Below are 19,134 nucleotides of genomic sequence, written 5' to 3' on the forward strand. Positions count from 1 at the left end.
GGGTTCTTACCACAGGCCTCATGCAACACCCAGGGAAGTCCCTTCATGACTACTTAAACTTACTTAGCAAGCCAGCTGAGTTCTCAGTCCTTGATTCCTCTCTGCCCCCATTCGGAGTTCCCAGTCCACTTTCCCCCATGACTCCCCAGATCAACTAAGACTATCTTTAATTAGTTTTGTGTGTATGTGGTATTCATATGGTTCTGCATGCACGTGTTCGCACCTGCACTTGGAGGCCACAGAACACGTCATATGCACTCTTCTCCACTTCATTCTCATGAGACAGGCTTTCCTCACTGAACCTGCAGCTGGACTGGCAGCCAGCCAGCTCCAGGTCCTCCTCCCCAGCATATGCATGTTGACTACACTCAGCCTTTTAGTGAGTGCTTCAGATTTGAACTCTGGTTTGTACAGGAAGCACTCCTGTATGCTGAGTTATCCTGCTAGCCCCTCCCCCCCACTTCCTTTCTGAGTCACCCCTGGGATCATGCCCCTTGTGCCTTGGGTTTATCTGTAGGAATTATATTGCTTTGTCCAACCCTGGAAGTCTTCCATATATTCATGTTGAGTGAATGAGTAAAGAGATGGGGGAACTTATGTAGAGTGTTGTAGTGCAGGTGTTAGGAGTATGAAACATTAGTAAACACATAATGAGGAGGAGGAGTAGAAGCAAAAGCCATTCCACAAGCCTACTAATAGAAATAGTGACTTTCTAGGTTCAAAGGAGCAGATCAAACATGATCTCTGAGGCTTTTGCTGTAGTTAAATCTACTGTTTGGGTAGTTCTGACCCAAGCCAGTGAGAATCCATTCTTGTTTTACTCGTCACTTCATTTCTTGTTATGAGCGTTTCTCTTCCAGATTGGTTTGGTTGATATTTCAGTTTATTTTGGTTGTCTGTATTCACCCACTTCTTCCTACTCCTGCTTCTTACCATACATCCCAGCGTCTCCCCCCCAACTCTGCTAAGCCACCAGCAGTACTCAAAAATAGCCTTCTGCTTGAAGTGTGTATGAAAATGTCCACAAAGGTAAGCCACTAAGAGAAATGAGAGCAGATATTTTCTCCAGCTCGTTTTTTCAACCCCTCAAGTATTTATTAGAGGAACTGGGTTTTCAAAATTAGTTCCAATGTTCCCGTGTGTTAATAATTTGAGGTTTCTCTTGCATGGATAATTTAAATCTTCAGAAAGAACTTACATTAAAGCTAAATGCATGTTGAACTAGCCAGATTTCTGACTTACCAACATGCATGGTGGTGACGAAGAGGACTGTGAGGTGAAGAGCTAGTAGCAGGGAAGGTGGTATACTCTAAAGGAAACCTCAGTTTACAGTCATGCATACATCAGGAAGAAGGGTGGGTCTGGGCCTGCTGGGTTTGGCGCTTAAACTGTGTTTAAATTGTCCTTCACAATATTACCATAGGTGTCCTCCCCCCGCACCCCCAGTCTCATTTGTGATGCCTTCCAGCGCTCTACCACTGTGTCCATTTCTCTTTTTTTATTTGTTCTGACACAGGGCCTCAGTGAGCAGTTCAAGCTGGCCTCAAACTTGGGGTCCTCCTGCTTTAGCCTTCAATTATCTGGTGTTACAGGCTTGTGCCCTCAGTCTGATTTTGAGCAATTTATCTTTGTTCTCTTATGAAGAGTTTGAACAATGTTCACTGTGTGTGGACTGTGATGTATAAAGTTGTGTTTCAGCAGCTGGATATTAGAAAGATTTGTGGTATATCCTAGTCCTAGCACTCAGGAGACCAAGACAGGAGGACCATGAGTTGGAGGCCAGGTTGGATTACATAACATGATCTAGTCCAGCCTGGATCACATAGTGAGATTCTTTCTCCAAAAAGTAGATCAGTTGGTAGGACTTTCATAATCATCATTTACTGTTTGTTTTGAGATTGAGTCTTTGATGGCCTGGAACTCACAATGTAGACTAGGCTGACCTCAAATTCACACATACCTCTCTGTCTCTGCCTCCAGAGCAATTAAACGCATGAGCTACCATGCCAGGCCATAAGCAGTATTTCTTACACACTCATTGTGCATAAAGACAAGTTAGGCACCGTGAAAGAGTCAGAAAACACTAAATGGCTCTTTTTAAAAACATTTTTAAAAATATGAGGTCTATATTTATTTCTCTCCCACCCTTTACCTCTTTAATCCCTTTCATGACCTCCCAGTCCTTCTCAAATTTATCATCTCTTCTTCAATTGTTAGTGGTGTGAGCATTTGTGCTTACATGTGTATAGTTCTGACTACCCGGTATTGGATAACCTATGGGGCCTCATCCCTACAGAAAACTGACTCTTCCTCTCTTCCCAGCTATTTATTGCTTGTAGCTCTTTTTTGATTTTGTTTTTGAAGACAGGGTTTCTCTGTGTAGCTTTGGAGCCTTTCCTGGAACTATCTGTTGTAGACCAGGCTGATCTCGAACTCACAGAGATCCACCTGCCTCTCAAGTGCTAGAGCCCGGCTTTGCCTATAGCTCTTAATCTATAGCTAGAGCCCGGCTTTGCCTATAGCTCCCATCTAGAGGTGGGACCCTGTAAGATCCCTCTATCCATGTTGGAATGTCAATTGTTGTTGTCATTGTACAAATCTTGTTCAGTTTTTCCAAGGGAGGTAGAGTGTTTTAAAAGCTCAGTTACACACACCTAAAATAAAAGTAAAGACAGTGTCATAGGGGAGTATAGAAAAGTTAGGGGATGTAAGAGATTTCACAAAGAGGTGTTTATTTCTATTGATGTTTTGTTTCTCTAGCTATAATGAGTTGAATCAGACCCTGAGCCCCAAGCCTCTTGTGATGAGTAAGTTATCTTTAGCGCTTCTGGTGAGATGGTAGGAGGAAGAGGCTCTGGTAGGTGCCCATTGAATCATCATTGTGAGATGGTACTAAGTAGCCACATGTTCAGAAGAGGACTGACAAAGTGATTTTACTGAAGTTTACTTTTGTGAGTTTTTCTCGGATTTCTACTGTGTATTAAAAACACTGTGCAGAGACAAGAACAAATAGAACTATCCCCTCTGTCAGTAATCAGCAGAGGGCTTGAACACAGTAATATAGCTAAGTACAAAATAAGACAGAGTAGTGATTGGAATGTAGGAGACTAAACAAAAGGCTATGACAACCCAGAGGAAGCCATTGTCATGGTATTTTCTGCTGTAAATCAGTTAAAGCTTCATACAGGAAGTGATATTTGACTGGAGCTTGAAAATGAGTGGCATTTTGAAGGTGGAAAAGATAGGAGCAGGCCTGGTACAGGCAGGAAGTAGTATAAAGAAAGACATGTAAACACAGGATGTGAGCCCTTAGTAATGGAGACTAGTCAGGGCTAAGTTGGAGAGCTATGTATGGTAGGGCTGGCTGTGATGGACTTTAATGACAGTGCTGCAATAAAGATATTCTGTAAGCAGAAGAGAGCCGCTGTTTTTTCTTTTTCTTTTTCTTTTTCTTTTTCTTTTTTTCCAAGGAGGTAATAGGATCCTATTTTGTATGACAGTCACTGGGCTCTGAATGAATAGCTTAGAGGGAAACTAAGTGGCATAGGTAAGAAGCATGGTGACTCTTGATCAGAGATGAGAAAGGCATGTAGAAGACGGTAGACAGGAATGGGGGCCAGAAAGATGCCTTTGCAATTCAGAACACTTGCTGCTCAATCCTGAAGACCAGAGTTCAAATCCCTGCACCTATGTCAGACAGCTCACAAAGCCTGAAACTCCAGCTCCAAGAGACCCATTTCCCTCTGTTGGTCTTCATGGGCACCCACACAGATATGTATGCGTATACCTACACCCCACATACATAAATTTAAAAAGAAAGATGAGAGACGGAAACAAAATGGGAGAGATGGGATTCAAGACACACAAGATAGAGGTTATGAGCATTATCCAACTCAAAGGGGGAAAAGGAGAGAGGAGCTAAAGGTGATGCCAATGTCTTTAGTCACAGGTAGGTCGACTGTTAGTGAGCCCCATGGGAGCATCACTGGAAGAGCAGACTTGATTTTGGAAAATGGTCTTCTTACAGGTGCTGGGAATCCAGGACAGGAACTTAAGACTCATAAGGTGAAGTTTCCCAGTTGAGGGAGAGTACAAGCTGTGGTTCCTGAAAAGTTAACCCCGAGGAGATACAGAGCATGGAGAGGCAGTCAAAGCCAGCAGGTCCTCACTAGCAAACTCCTTCTCTGGCAGTTAGAAAGAAGGAATACAGAGAGCCAAAGGAGACATAGCTGCCAGCAGGAGGGTAAGGGCTCAGGAGAGGCTCCAGATGGGTAGGTACCCAGCCTTCAGGATGATAGGGTTGCAAGGAGTGTGGTGTGCATGGGGCAAGAGGGAATTCAGCCTGTCCCAGGGGCTGTCAAGAAATCAGAATATTTATATACTGTGGCCTTTATCTTTAGACCTGCCTTGCTTGGTTTTTGTTTGTTTGTTTAGACAGTATCTCACTGTGTGACTGTGGCTGGCCTGTAACTCTCTATATAGACCAAATCTATCTGCCTCTGCCTCCCAAGTCCTGGGATAAGGTAGGTCACCATGCTCAGCAAACTTGACATTTGTTTCTTTGTTTTTGTTTGTTTGTTTGTTTGTTTGTTTTGAGCCAGGGTTTCTGTGTAGCCCTGGCTGTCCTGGAACTCAGAGTTCTGTCTGCTTCTGCCTCCCAAATGCCAGGATTAAAGGCATGTGCCACCACCCCCAAAGCCTGCCATTCTTGTCTGGTATTTTAGCATCGTTCCCAAAGATGGCTCCTCTGTGTCCTTCTATGCCTTAGACTAGTGAGAAGAGGAGAAAATGGAGGCAAGGCTGTTAAAACAGAACTGAAGTTAAAATGAAAATGTTCTTTGTTCAGTTTGTAAATAAGTTGCATTATCTTCATTTTGAATACATCACCTCAATAATAACAATGCCACATTTTCTAGTTTTTAAGTGGTCATAAATATATTTGTAAAATGTCATATGAAAGGCGCCCATGTATTTCAAGCACTAGGCCAACTGGTGGGTTCCTACAAATGAGATGTGGCACCTACTCCAAAACCAGAAGGAAAAATAATGGTGGAAACCATATCAGGAAGACCAGTGTCCTTAACCCTGTCTCAGTGCTACTGTAGTGAACTACCAGGCTATATAGAAAAGGGACAGAAGCAGGTGCCTCACAGGAAGCTGCCTAGTTACCCAGTCTTGCTCAAACCTATGGTCTGTGGTCATCATCTCAGGACCAGTTTTGTGAAGATACAAAGTCACTGGTGCTTTGTAGAGTAGACTTGACTCTTGTTATCAGGTTTGTATCCAGCCTGCCTGTCTTCCTGTAGAAGAGAGACTCAAAGTCCGTAGGACAGATGCCAAATGGAGGTCAGTGAGGCTTTCTGCTGCTTTTAGTGGCCCACTGGACACTAAAAGTGAACAACCAGTACTTTCATCTGGGTGTGGTAACTCACACCTGTAATCCCAGTACTCAAGAGGCAAAGGCAGGAACCATGAATTCAAGGCCAGCCTGGTCTATATAGACAGCTCCAGGCAAGCCAAGGCTGTAAGGTCCAAATAAAGCCGGGGGGTTGGGAGGGGCAGGTAGAGCTTTTTGCATCAGTGAGACTGGGAGTGAAAGGAAAAGTATAGGCTCAGGACACCCAAGAACAATTCTCAGCAAAAGGAGATTTATTTGCCCCACAGGGACAGAGAGCAGGGAATAAGAGACAAAGACAGGAGATAGAGGGAGAAGGGAAAGGGAGCAAGGGAAATGAGGTAGGATATTTGTCCCAAAGGCTCAAAGGACTGCCTCTGTTTAGAGAGGAGACAGACATGGCCTGTAGGAAAGGGACATTCTATAAAGGTCAGGGGCAAACCCATGTTAGGAAGAGGCATTTAATCTTAATTGCACATGTTAATTGGTTGAGCCAAAGGGGGCTTTTGATTGTTGGACTACAATACTTTGAAAGCTGGGCCTTGATTGTCAGCCTCAGGAAGAGGACGTGGCCTAATAAAGGGAATGTAATCTAACTTTTTTTTTTCTGCAAGGCAGAGGGAATGGGGGAGAAGGACAAGGCCTGCAGAGCCATGCCTGCTGTGTTTGAGCTGGCCAGAGTTCCTTCAGGGGGTGTAGTTCAGGGTAGAGTCTATACTCTACCCCTGTCATGGGTGAGGGCCTGTGTTCTAAATCCAGTACAATTGAAAAAGTTTCCCAGCATGGGTCTCCTCTCCCTTCACCTCTCCTCTTTCCCTTCCCTTTCTTCCCAAGATCCACACATGCAAGGCACGTGCTGCACCTGACCTGTTCCCTAGTTCCATCAAGCTCAGGTGGCTGACTGTTCACTTCCTAAATTTGCTATTTCAGCTTGGTGACATAGCCTGTGCTCCGCTGACCAGAGACTAGTGTTTTATGGGTTGATGACATGTCTATTGTCTACTTGCCTTTCTAGACTTTGGCTTCAGCAATCTCTTCACTCCCGGGCAGCTACTGAAGACATGGTGTGGCAGCCCTCCCTATGCCGCACCAGAGCTCTTCGAAGGGAAGGAGTATGATGGGCCCAAAGTGGACATCTGGGTAAGTATTGCCCTTCTTACCACCCTGTTGCTCTCTCTAGATGACAGCTGTCCTGCTAGAGGACACACAGTTCCAAATGTGAGTGGAGAGCACCTTCACATGTACTTGCAATGTATTTGCAACCCCTCCCCCCCATCCACATGCCATCTCTTCTCCTGTACTCGACTCACATGAGCCTTGGATTTGAACGCTGTAAGGGCCTGAGTGGATGATGCCTGTGCCAAGAACAGGGATTATTCTTCCTGAGAGCTGAGTTCTGAGAAACATTGGGGATCTCACCCAGAATTCCTGTCTGGAAGTAAAGAAGACTTAACTGCTCTGGAAACTATTGACCTTGATAGTGACCCATATTATGTCATAAAGATAGAAAAGTTGGTTCCATCATCTTCACATATCCTCTGATGAGTTAACTGTCCGTGCTCTCTGTTTGGGATGCAGAGTCTTGGCGTTGTCCTCTATGTGCTTGTATGCGGCGCCCTGCCATTTGATGGGAGCACACTGCAGAATCTGCGGGCCCGAGTGCTGAGTGGAAAGTTCCGCATCCCATTTTTTATGTCCACAGGTAAGGGAGTTGCCAGCACAAAGCTGTGACTGGGTTCATGGAGAGTTGGGCATGTTAAGTAATTTCAGAAGGGTAGCAATGGTGGGTAAATGGGCTGCTTTCTCAACTGCAGTTTGCCCTAGTTCCCCTGAGAGGCAAGGTTCTGCAGGAGCAAGGTAAACAACTAGCTTTGGCTCAAGGAGCCTTCTCTGTGCTTGAATCTGGACTCTGTTCAGTACAAGTTTGTCTGAATGTTCATTTTCTCAGTCTGTAAATTGACTGAGAGTTTTGTGTTGCCCCTAATTGTGTGGATTAGATGAATTGATGTTTATTGAGTCAGTGGTCCCATCGCTTAGTGGTGGTAGGATCAACATTTGTCTTTTGATCTGTCCCCCACACCCTTTCACTGAAGTAAGTACAAGAATTCCTTTGTTGGGCCTCGGATACCCAGGACAAAGCAGGATTTGCATCTTAGTCCTGGTCTCATTTCCTAGTTCTATCTGTAGTCTGCCTTCAGATTCTAATTTTTTTTTAAATCCCTTTAAGTGAGTGGACAGTAAGATAATTAGCTTTGGAAAAGTTTTAATACTGAAAACAGACACCAGATTTTTATAGTTGCCTGACAGCTCAGAACCTACATGGGTTTGACTTTGGTTGGGGCAGGAGCTGTTTGTTTGGTTTGGGCTTTTTTTCTTTATTTCTTCACCATTTCTATGCATGTAAGAGGTCATGTCTGAGCCAATGTAGAGCAATGTCTGTGCCCTTTGTCTAGCTACTTCCTCTTAAGGAAAGCATGCATACCTTTAGAATAAGTAGGTGGAATGTGGGCTAGCTTTAACTGAGTCATCTCAGAGTTGGTGGCTTGGGAGGAAGTGGGTCAGGTGATGATAAATGCTCTGGGAAGATGAAGTGGAAACCTTTAGGATGGTGGGCGGGAGATCATTCAAAGGCGTACAGTTGGGAAGATGCGGGAGGGCCGCAGTCGGAAGACCTCAGGGAGGTAGCAACTCAGGGTGTGCCTGAGAGAGTTCAGGATGAAGAGAGAAATCTGAGGGACGGGGGAGCTAATTCTAGGGCCTCACCAGCAGGTGTAAAGACCTGTTTGCTTTTACTCTGGTGTAAGGGGAAGAATTAGAAGCTCTTAACAGAATAATGATATGGTCTTACCTATGGGGGTTTCTTCTACATTGTTTTGTTTTGTTTTGTTTTGTTTTGTTTTGTTTTGTTTTTCTAGACAGGGTTTCTCTGTGTAGCTTTGGAGCCTATCCTGGCACTCGCTCTGGAGACCAGGCTGGCCTTGAACTCACAGAGATCTGCCTGCCTCTGCCTCCCGAGTGCTGGAAAGGTATGCACCACCAACACCTGGCCTCTTCCACATTTTTATTATGAAAATTTTCAAATAAATTTTGAAGATTTTGTAGTAGCTTCTAAAGACAATCACTGTAGTTGCTATACTGCTTGTTGAAAGGAGACTGTAGTGCAGTGCTGTATAGTGTAATGCAGTGCTGTGCAGTAGTGCTGTGCAGTGGTATGTGGTGTGCTTTCCTGTGTAGTGTAGTGCAGTGCTTTGCTGTGTAGTGTAATGCTGTGCTGTGCAGTGCTGTGCAGTGCTGTGTAGTATAGTGCAGGCCCATTGAAGGCACTTGTAGCAAGGGAGACTGGTTGGTGGGAGACTTAGAAGAGAACACATGAGCGCTGCAGTTGGCTGCTCCCAGACTGAGGAAAAGAGGGATTGGGGGAACATTACTGCATACTGCACAGCAGGCATGTTGAAAGCATTTTACAAACATTACCTTCCCTCAGTATTATGAGCTTCATAAGGTTGTCACCCCTACTTTACAGATGATACAGAGGTCAGGAGAGGTTACGCAATTGTCCCTAGATAACACAGCTAATAAGTGGCTGAACTAGAATTTGAACCCAGGCAGCCTGTCTCCAATAATGTTTGGTATTGGATTTTATGTAAAGAAAGACTAATTACAGGTAACCCTACGGTTTTTTTTTTTTTTTTTCCTGAGCAGCAGAAAGAATTAGAATAACTGGGGGAAAATATTTAAAATTTTGGAGAGATGGTTTTACGAATGTCAGGTTGGAGGTGCCTATTAGCCATTTAAATTGAGGTTCTGGTCAGCAGTTGAATTTAGGAATGATTACTAACTAAAGATGTCTATTTGAAACTTATCAAGTATAATGTCTAATGCTGCCAGATAAGTTCACTCTCTGGGCATGGAAGAGGTGCCAAGAATTTTTAGAGATTAACAAAGTGACAGGGGTTGGAAGAATGGTTAGTGAGGAAAGCTGGAGCCTGCTTGTCTTGAAGACAAGTGAAGATGTTTCAGGATAGAGGGAGTGGGATGCTATGGGAGGCTGAGGCAGAGGGCAGAGAACTGACTGTTGAACTGAGAAGAGTGGAGATCACTGGTGAGGTTTTGAAGCAGCAGGAGCAGGCACTCAGATAGTGTGTGCATTACAGGAGAAGAACAGAAGGAACAGACAAGAACCAAGCCTCAACTTTTCCTAGCTTGACTGTACAGTGATGGAGGCAGAGAAGTGTGCACTGAGTGGCTCTCTCTGTGGTCATCTGATGTCCTAACAGTAGCTGTATTTCCTCGTTGGCTTAGTGACTGCCCAATAGTATTTAGCACTTTACCATTCCCTGCTAGGAAAAAAAATAGAACACTTTATGTTCACAGAAGAATTGAAATGAAGGGACAGAAGATGTCCATATGCCCTCTCCCCACAGCCTCCCTGCTACCCACCCGACACACGCGCGTACAGACACACACACACACACACACACACACACGCACACGCACACGCACACGCACACGCACACACACAACACACACACACACACACACACACACACACACACACACACACACACACACACTGTCACTCAGTGCCTGTAGTTTACATTAGGGTTCATTGTGGGAGTTGTGAGTTACTAGGTTATGACAAGTGTATAAAGACATTTATCCACCAGGATCATCATACAGAGTAGCTTCACCTCCAAGATGATCCTGTGTGCTTCTGTCCTCCTTTTTCTCCTCCCTCTCTCTCCCAACTGGCAATCATTGGTCCTTTCATTGCTTCCATATATTTTTACTTACCCAGAATGTGATATGATTGGAAACAAACTGTGTGTGGCCTTTTGCACTGACCTTTCCCTTAGGAACATGTACAGGCATATAAGGTCTCTTGTGTCTTGCTAGCACATTTCCTTTTAATGCTGGGTAATACTCCCTTGTTTGGATGTATCGCAGTTTATCCTTTCGCCCACTAGTGAGTGTCTTGGTTGCTTTCCAGTTTTGACAGTTACAACTAAGGTCACTGTGATGTCCTTGTACAGAGTTTTGTATGGACCACATTTTCAGTTCACTTGAGTAAACTCCAAGGAGCCTGACTGAGGCCATGTGGTAAGAGCTTGTTTAGATCTGTAATAGACTGCCCAACTGCCTTCCAGAGAGCTGTGTTGTGTTGTGAATGAGAGTTCTTACTGCTGCACACCTCGCCAGCTCTTTCATTTTAGTGTTGGGCGTGTCCCCTCTCACATGTGTGTAGTGGTTCTCATTTTAATTTGCAGCTCTGGGGTCTGTGATTATGAGCATCTTTTCATTTGCTTATTTGCTATCTGAACATCTTTCTTGAGGTGCCTCATCAACTCTTCATTGTTTTTCTTCTCAAGAGCGTCTCACAGTGTTTTCCAGGCTGCCTTTGAAGAGCTTAGGCAATCCTTCTGCCTCAGTTTCCCAAGGATATGAGATTGTACTCTCTTTTTTTTTTTTTTTTTTTTTTGAAGCAGGGGTGGTGGGGTGGGGAGTTCTCTGTGTAATAGTCCTGGCTGTCCTGGAACTAACTTCTATAGACAGGCTGGCCTCGAACTCACTGAGATCCTCCTGCCTCAGCCTCCCAAGTGCTGAGATTAAAGGTGAGCACCACCACCCAGCATGATTGCTCATTTTTTGGTTAGGCTTTTTCACTGTCTTCTAAAGTACATTTTTCTTACAGTTTCTGAGACATGTGCTCTCTGTCCCCTGGGTATACTGTCTTAGTTGTCTCTGCCCATTTTTCGTTCATCCTTTATGTCTCCTCTTGTTGGAATAATCTTCTGAGCCATCTTATTTACTGTCATGGTTTCTTCACTGATCACTGTTAGGAACATCCCCCACTTAACTGTCATGCTCCAAATTCTCTTCTGAGATCTAGCACTACATATTCAATCATTTGCTATCTGGCATCTTTTTAAAGCTTTGTTGTTTTTTGTTTTGTTTATTTTTTGAGACAGGATTTCTCTGTAACTTTGGAGCCTGTCCTAAAACTTACTCTGGAGCCCAGGCTGGCTTCAAACTCAGAGATCCTCCTGCCTCTGTCTCTCTGTGCTGGGATTAAAGGCATGCGCCACCACCGCCCAGCTTAAAAACTTTCTTGTTTTATAATGCTGAGAATTGAACCCAGGGCCTTGAGTATATTAGACAGGCACTCTACCACTGGCCTACAAGCTTTTGTAGTCCAGTGTCTTCTCTTTTATTTTTGAAGTCACATTGTTGAAACATTTTCCAAAATGAACTTCATTCCCTCTTCACAAATTTTCTTTGTTTGGTGTCCACTGTCCTAGTAAATTCTATCCCCTTCTGCAGCTTGGTTTAAACAACTCTTGATTGTTTCTTCTCTTAACACCACCACCAGAGCCATTTGATTATCCAAGACAAATGGAAAACCTATTTGTTATCCCTATTCTTGTAGTCACTATATAGAACTTGCTGCCATCTTTCTTTCTTGCCTAAATTAGGCAGTGGACAAAACTGTGGGTTCTTAGTTTCAGCCTTATCTGTTCTCCATGTTGTTGCCTGTGAAACCTTTGTAGACACAAATAATAACTACACCATGTACACATGTGTCCCATGTGCACACACAAAAACACACAAAACTGATCATGTCATTCTGTAGTTTAAAATGTTTTGATGGTTTACCATTGCCTCAAAGTTTATTCCTAATATGGCCAAAGCACTGAATTTCAAGTATTTTTACAAGAGCCATAATAAAAAATACTATAACCCAGAACACACATATACACATGTGAAAAAAATCAAAATATACTGTTTTGATACAGAGTCTTACTCTATAGCCCAGGATGATTTTAAACTCAAGATACATCTATCTTAGTCTCCTGAGTGCTGGAGTTACAGGCTGTCACCAGCCCCACCCCAAGAGGTCCCTGCTCCAACCAGTATCACTAGGTACCCTGCTAGCATTTTTAAAGAGCAAAGCCTACTTTTCCTATGGGCATCACACCCCAGTATTTTTTATTCTGTCCCTTAGATGTTGATTGCAATTTCATGAATTGATCTTATAACCAGTGTTTGCAAAACAGTGGCAGTAGAACTCCTTTGGGAGCTGGCCCCTTCCTTTGCTAGACTTCTAACTTCCAGTTACAACCTGTGATCCCTACTTACTTTTGGTTCCTTAAACATTATCTTTTCTGGAACAATTCCCTTTGCCCTCAATTCTTTGACATCTTCCCAGACTCCTTCCTCCTTACTGTTGTAGTGTAGAATCTAGTAAGAAGTTTGGTCATTTACAAATAAAGAATGCAGGGGCTGGGGAACAGCTGTCAGTGAAGTGCTTTCCTCACAAGCACAAAGACCTGAGTTTGATCCTCAGAACCCACTAAAAGTATTGAGTATGGTGGCACATGCTTGTCATTCGGCAGTTGGGAGGTGGAGGCAGGAGCAGCCTACTTCAGCTCTAAACCAGTGAGAGACCCTGTCTCAGACAAGGTGGGTGGTATTTCTGAGGATGACACACAAGATTGTCCTCTGATCTACATATACACATTAAAAAAAAAGAAGAAGAATCTAGATATTTTTGATTTATTTTTTTCTTTCTTAGTCTTACTATGACATTTGTCAAACTACATTATAAATAATTCTTTCATTATATGCCTTCCACACCAGACTCTGAATGTAAGAGTATATGCAGACAAGACATCTTTCCCACAATTATTTATAATCTGCCATAGTGTCTGGCACACATCAGGACTTACTACCTACTAAGTCTATGTCAGAGTCAAGTCCTCCCGTGTAGTTCAAAGGCTTTCATTAATTCTTAAGAGTAAAATCAAGCCAGTTATGTCATGGTGGTACACACCTTCCAGCCTAGCCCTCAGAGGCAGGTGGATTGCTATCAGTTCAAGGCCAGCCTGGTCTACATGGTGAGTGAGACCTTGTCTCAGAAAAGAAAATAAAAACAAAAGTCAGAACTCCCCCTGAAGCACTTGGGGGGGCCTCCCCTCAAATCCCTTTTCTGTTGTTGTGACCTGAGTGAGGCCCTAGACTTCAGACATAAGAAGGTCCTTGCCATTCTCTGACTCAGCAGGCGCACTCTCATTCCTCTCAGGCGTGCCTTGGAGGCTTCTCCTGGTCCCGCACCACCGCCAGTGGCTTTCACAATTCCGTTTGTCACAACTCCACAGGCTGTTTGTCTTCTTCTCACCTCCCGCTTCATTGCCAGTTGACAGGGACAAGTGTTTAGATTTTGTTCACTGCTGTACTCCCAGGCCTTGGGATTGTGTCTGAGTTCTGGTAGGCATACATAAAGATGTATAGAGGGAGGGAATTAATGCACAGGTTTGTTAAAATACAGCCTACAAAACCTTTCCAGAAGGAATACTCTTACTCAAACAGTATCAAGAAATTACATTGTACATGCCTATAGTCCCAGCACTTGGGAGGTGCAAGCAGGAGGCTCAGCAGTTGAAGGTCATCTTTAGCTTCTTAGTGAGTTTGAGGCTAGCTTAGGCCACGAGAGATCCTGTCTCAGTCACAGCTCCACCGGCAAACATACAAAAAAAGTACATTTCTGTAAGGCTTTCAAGTCTACAAAGTATTGGTGAAAAAGTACAGTATTTCCTGTATTTCCTCTGCTTTAAATTGTGCAACTATACTGTGGAATTGTCACCATGTATCTTTTATTGCTTGCTGGTGAAGTTTAGAGAAAAGTTAAAGTCACACAGGTCATCATAGCATAGCCACCCCTCAGATATTGTGGTGCTCAGCCTCACAGTTGCAGAAAAGGGTGGATCAATTAAACCACTCTCTCTGCTTTTCCAGTGTCCAGAGTATTTCCTGTGAGGGGTTTGGATCCCCTCCGTCCTCCACCCCAGCAGCCTCTCACACTATGGCAAATGGTCTTGCTCAGTCAGGCCTGCCCAAGCTGCTTGCTGAGAGTAGCTCCTGGCAAGTAACTGCTGAGACCACACTCAGTAAGTTATCGTGAAGGCTGAAAGACTGGATACAACAATGTGGTTGTCCTATATTGTCACTCTTTATCCCAGAAAGGAGATTTCCTGAGCAGAATAAAAGGCTCTGTAAGATTAAGTACCGAAAGTGAGAGATGAACGCATGTAGGAAAGGAGTTGACAATTGCTGTCTTACTATACGATCATTCTTGTCCTCAGCAATGTGCATGGGCTGGGCTCCGTCCCCTGCCGTAGACCTGAATCCCAAGCCCTATCAGAGGCTGGTACTGTCCACATAATGAGGCACAGAAGAAAATAAAATCATAGCTGTTTTTGTCTTCTGAGCAAAGACTTTCTTCAAGCATGGGGTTCAGACTCAATGGAAGGAAGCTGAGGGTCTGGGCCTGGTCCTCTTTCTGTCTCCAGGCATTGTTGTGCCTCACTAGACCTGCACTGGCTCTTTTTGTGGAGGTCAGAGTTGTCACATCTTCCGTGACTCTCTTTCTGTTTCTGTCACTGTTCCCTAGAGGGCAGTGTGGTCAAGGAAAGTGCTCAGAACAAAGCACATTCCCTGCTGTCACCAACTTGAGCTGAGCTTACTGATGTCTGTGGAAAGACCTGGAACTCCAGCAAGGCTGCCATAGTTTTCTGCATTAGCATTCGAGACACTGAGAAGACCCTCTCCACTGTCCTTTTCTGGCCCAGTTGGATTCCAGAGTGTCACCAGCTGTGTGGGAGAGCAGGCTCTGCAGATGGATACTGTTAGTTCAAGAATTTGAAGCCTCTTTTCTGCCAGAAACTGTGGGATGAAGTTGTCTTCACACAGTGGGTCAAAGCCAGTTAGACACAAGTGTTCTTCCCTGGGTGTCCTGAGATCAGCTAAGACCATATACTGTTAAGTGGCATTTGTTCTAGATGGAGTGATTTTATATTGCCTAGTATATCATGGACACATCTTCTTCCCAAGTTCTAGGACAGCAAGCAGGACTGCATTTTATATACCCACAGCTAGCAGCTAGCTAGCAGCTCCTGGAAGGACATACATACATTTTCAGTGACTGTTTTGAAAGAAATAAAGAAGAAATCACAATGTCCCGAATGATGGTACACACCTTTAATCTAGCACTTAGGTGGCAGAGGCAGACAGATCTTTGTAAGTTCAAAGGCAGTCAGAGCTGCATAATAGAGACACTGTCTCAGTGTCCCACCCCCAAAAGAAAAGTTAAGAAAGAAATATGGTCTTACTATTTAACTATAGAATCTTCCTTAGACTTGGTTGTATTATTAAAGTGATAGGTAGTTCACTTATGGTCTGACTCACTCAGTAAACCAAGTGGTTTTATATTCTTTTGTTATTGTGTAGATGACTAGGTCAAGTGACTTCTGCTTAGTTTGAAATAGGTGTTTTGAGCCAGCTGGCTCAAAACCTGTCATCCCAGCATGCAGGAGGCTGAAGGAGGAACACAAGCCATATGAGCTGTATAAATTGGAGGCCAGACTGGGATACATAACAAGACCATCTCACAGGGAGAAAAACAAACCTATTTTGCTGTACTGTAAAGTTGGCTCTGAGTTTCTGTTAAGCCATATTTAGTGTGGGCCACTGTTTTGTTTTTGTTTTTTTTTTGTTTTGTTTTGTTTTTTGTTTTTTTGTTTTTTTGTTTTTTTTGAGTAAAGTTTCTTGGATTGATCCAGAGCTCACCATTCAGGTAACATCTCAGCCTTAGCCACATTCCAGTTAGAGGGGGAAACTCAGTTTCCTGAGCTCATATAAGATGAGGCCTGGTTTGGCCAGTGTCAGCCAAGGCTTCATTTGACTCCTCCCCCTGATGGAAGCCAACAACTTAAGCATTTGATTACTAGATTCACTCCGTAATACTACATTTTAAAACCATGGCTGTGTGTTTTGCCTGATTATCCTGTTAAATACCACCTATGAGCAAATGTAGTCAGATCATTTACTTAACGGAAGGAAAATTAATTTACTATGAAGAAACTGTACCGACGCTGAGTGCATCAAGATCTCTTGTGGGCAATATTTTTGAGTCCTTATTGATTAGACTTCATTGGGACTTAATTAGCTGTAATATTGCATAAGCATTTCATCACTGGGAATGCAAGACCCCACTTACATAATGCTTCTGATGGAGAATATGGCCTGCAGCTACTTCAGCAAGCTTCCACTTAGAGGAAAGTAGTCTGCCTCATCAGCCCTACTCATCGAGAACCACACAGTGTCTCCCTTGGTGAAAAAAGCACTTTGTGGAGAGGAGCAGGACTGGGAATGGATGTCACTTGCCCGGCAGCCCACTGTGAGTGCAGAGGGGCATCTTTGGAGATCTGCTCTCTATCTAGGGAAAAAAAAAACCCATGGTGCTTTGGTTTCCATTCACACAGGAAACACATCTCATGCCAGAGAGCTGGGTGTGGTGCCACACACCTGTAATCCCCGAACTTGGAAGGCAGAGGCAGGAGAATCACAAGTCACCCTCAGCTATATGCCAGTTTCAGAGCCGACCTGTGATCCCTGAGAGCGGTTTCAAACACAAAACAGAACTAGACCTGGTTTTCAGAGGGAAGCAGTGCTCATACCATTCCCATGAGTCCACCTAACTTTCTAGAAAACCAGACAAAGTGTTGATAGTGTTGTGCTTAGTACTATCCCTTTCATTCGAACTATTTTCTGGATTGCAGAAACCCTATACAGGATAAAACAGAGAAAGAAAATTCTAAGTAGAAGCTTGACTCCAGAGGTTAGGTAATAACTAACATTGGGTTCCTGTATACTAGACGCTGTTTATTTAACTACCTAAAGCTCAGCGGGCTCACTCTATCCCATGAGATATGCTGAGTTGATGGGTTGTTTGATTGGTACAAAAGTGAAGGCTTAAAAAAAAAAAAAAAATGAAGGCTTAGCAAAACTAAGGGATGTCCTCACTTAGTAAGTGCCAGACCTAAGCTTTGAACTCTAGCACTCTGGCTTCAGAGAGCACCTAGGCATTCTCAGCTCTGTTTAGTTCTCAGTAAATGCATACCTGGCTGTGACTATCAAAGAAAGGACTGAGTGCAGGCCAGGACATGGCTCTGCAGGTAAAGCACTTGTCACCAGGCCTGGTGACCTGAGTTCACTTTCCAAGACCTAGGTCGTAGGAGCACAGAAGCTGCCACCACCAGTTGTCCTCTTATTCACACACACACATACACAGAGAGAGATGAGGGGGAGAGCGAGCTTTAACTACTTAATTAGTAGTGTACACTGGGTATTAGGCTCTGGGGTAAAACTGAACCAGGATCCTGCCTCAGCTGAATGATAAGAACAGTGTCCCCTTCCACACATGAGCTAAGACATGAACAGCCTCTAGCAAGCAGTATGGCCAGCTGGGGTCTTCTCAGAGATGGTGTTGCAGCTAAGTTGGGGCATATTTAGCCCTTAACCAGGATCTCCCAATTTCTGAATCTTAATTCTGTCAGCAGCCCAACTACCTGAACAAACTGAGGGACAAGAGGTAAATGGCGGGGGAGGGGTGAGGGAGTGGTTCAGTGGCAAAGTACCAGGCTTGGTCTCTCCAGCTCCATCACTAACCCTGCCTTACCCTCACAAGAAACGAAGCCATGGGGGGAAGGAAAAGTGGGGGAACTGAAGAGATAGGTATTTGTCTAATAAGTTGAAATATATTAGTCAAGGCCCTCCTTGCTGTCTCCCTCAGGCTGACAGATGCCTCCACCTTCAGTTCTGTCTTAGCTGTTTCCCTATGGCTTTTGCCTTCAGCCACTAAAGTGATGTCACAATTTCATGAACTCTCTTTCTGTAGAATATTGTGTTCACACTTACAGAACACAAATACACCATTGGGTGATGAGATTTATATTTAGCGCAGTATTTTTCTCATGCAGCCTAAATGCTGATGCTGTATACAGTTGGGGATTAATAAGTGCTTACTGAAGTGAAAAAAAAAATGAAGACAGTCCCTGACTTTTCAAAAAAAAAAATGAAAGGAGAAAAAAAGAACTACGTACACTGTCTTAATATTATACTATCCCTTTAAAATATTTTAATTTTATTTTTATGTGGGTTTTTTTCCTGCATATATAGGTATGCACTATGTGCATGCCTGGAGCCCTTAGAGGCCAGAAGAGAGCATCAGATACCCCGGATCTGGAGTTATGGGTAATTGTGGGCTGCCATGTGTTTGCTTGGAACAGAACCTGGGTCCTTTGCATGAGCAGCCAGTGCTCTCAACTGCTGAGCCATCTCTGTTTTTAATGACTCAAATTTTAGTACAATCACTGCTGGCAGCTTAGGTCACTACAGAAACTCTAAGATTGCAAAGACTAAATAACCAGTCCTTTATCTTTGGATTTAGAAATGTGTGTGCATTTCTATTTGGGCAATAGTAAATCAAAATTTAAATTATAAACTTGATATGGTGGTGCATGCCTGTCTGTAATCCCAGGTTTAGGGGAAGGTAGGGACAGGAGGATTATGAGTTCAAGGTCAGCCTTTACTCTACAATGAAAATTTGTACATGTTAAAAGCAACACAAAACAACAAGAGGCAGAAGAGATGACTCCAGTTAGGAACACTGGCTGCTATTTCAGAGGACCCAGGTTTGATTTCAGACAGCTAAAGGCGACTTACTACCATCTGTAACTCCAGCTAGAGGGGATCCAGCTCCTTCCTCTGGCTTCCACAGGGACTTCATGCACAAGGTGCACAGATATACATGCAGACAAAACTCCCGCAGACATAAAATAATAATTTTTTAAAAGCAATAACAATGGTTAGTGATAAAGTAAAAGTATTCAGAATCTTTACAA

General features: G+C 43.7%; 1 protein-coding gene across 5 annotated transcripts in view; it reads left to right on the forward strand.

Annotated features, from left to right (window-relative positions):
- Sik3 (SIK family kinase 3) overlaps window positions 1–19,134 on the forward strand; it is a 228,531-nt gene that overhangs the window by 170,530 nt on the left and 38,867 nt on the right. For all 5 annotated transcript variants that reach the window (XM_035443651.1, XM_035443652.1, XM_035443649.1 and 2 more), the window contains exons 5-6: window positions 6,411–6,535; window positions 6,974–7,097. In XM_035443651.1, coding sequence (XP_035299542.1) covers window positions 6,411–6,535; window positions 6,974–7,097 — 249 coding nt within the window. The remainder of the gene's footprint in view (window positions 1–6,410; window positions 6,536–6,973; window positions 7,098–19,134) is intronic.

Source organism: Cricetulus griseus, chromosome 4, assembly GCF_003668045.3.
Source record: "Cricetulus griseus strain 17A/GY chromosome 4, alternate assembly CriGri-PICRH-1.0, whole genome shotgun sequence".
Lineage (NCBI taxonomy): Eukaryota > Metazoa > Chordata > Mammalia > Rodentia > Cricetidae > Cricetulus > Cricetulus griseus.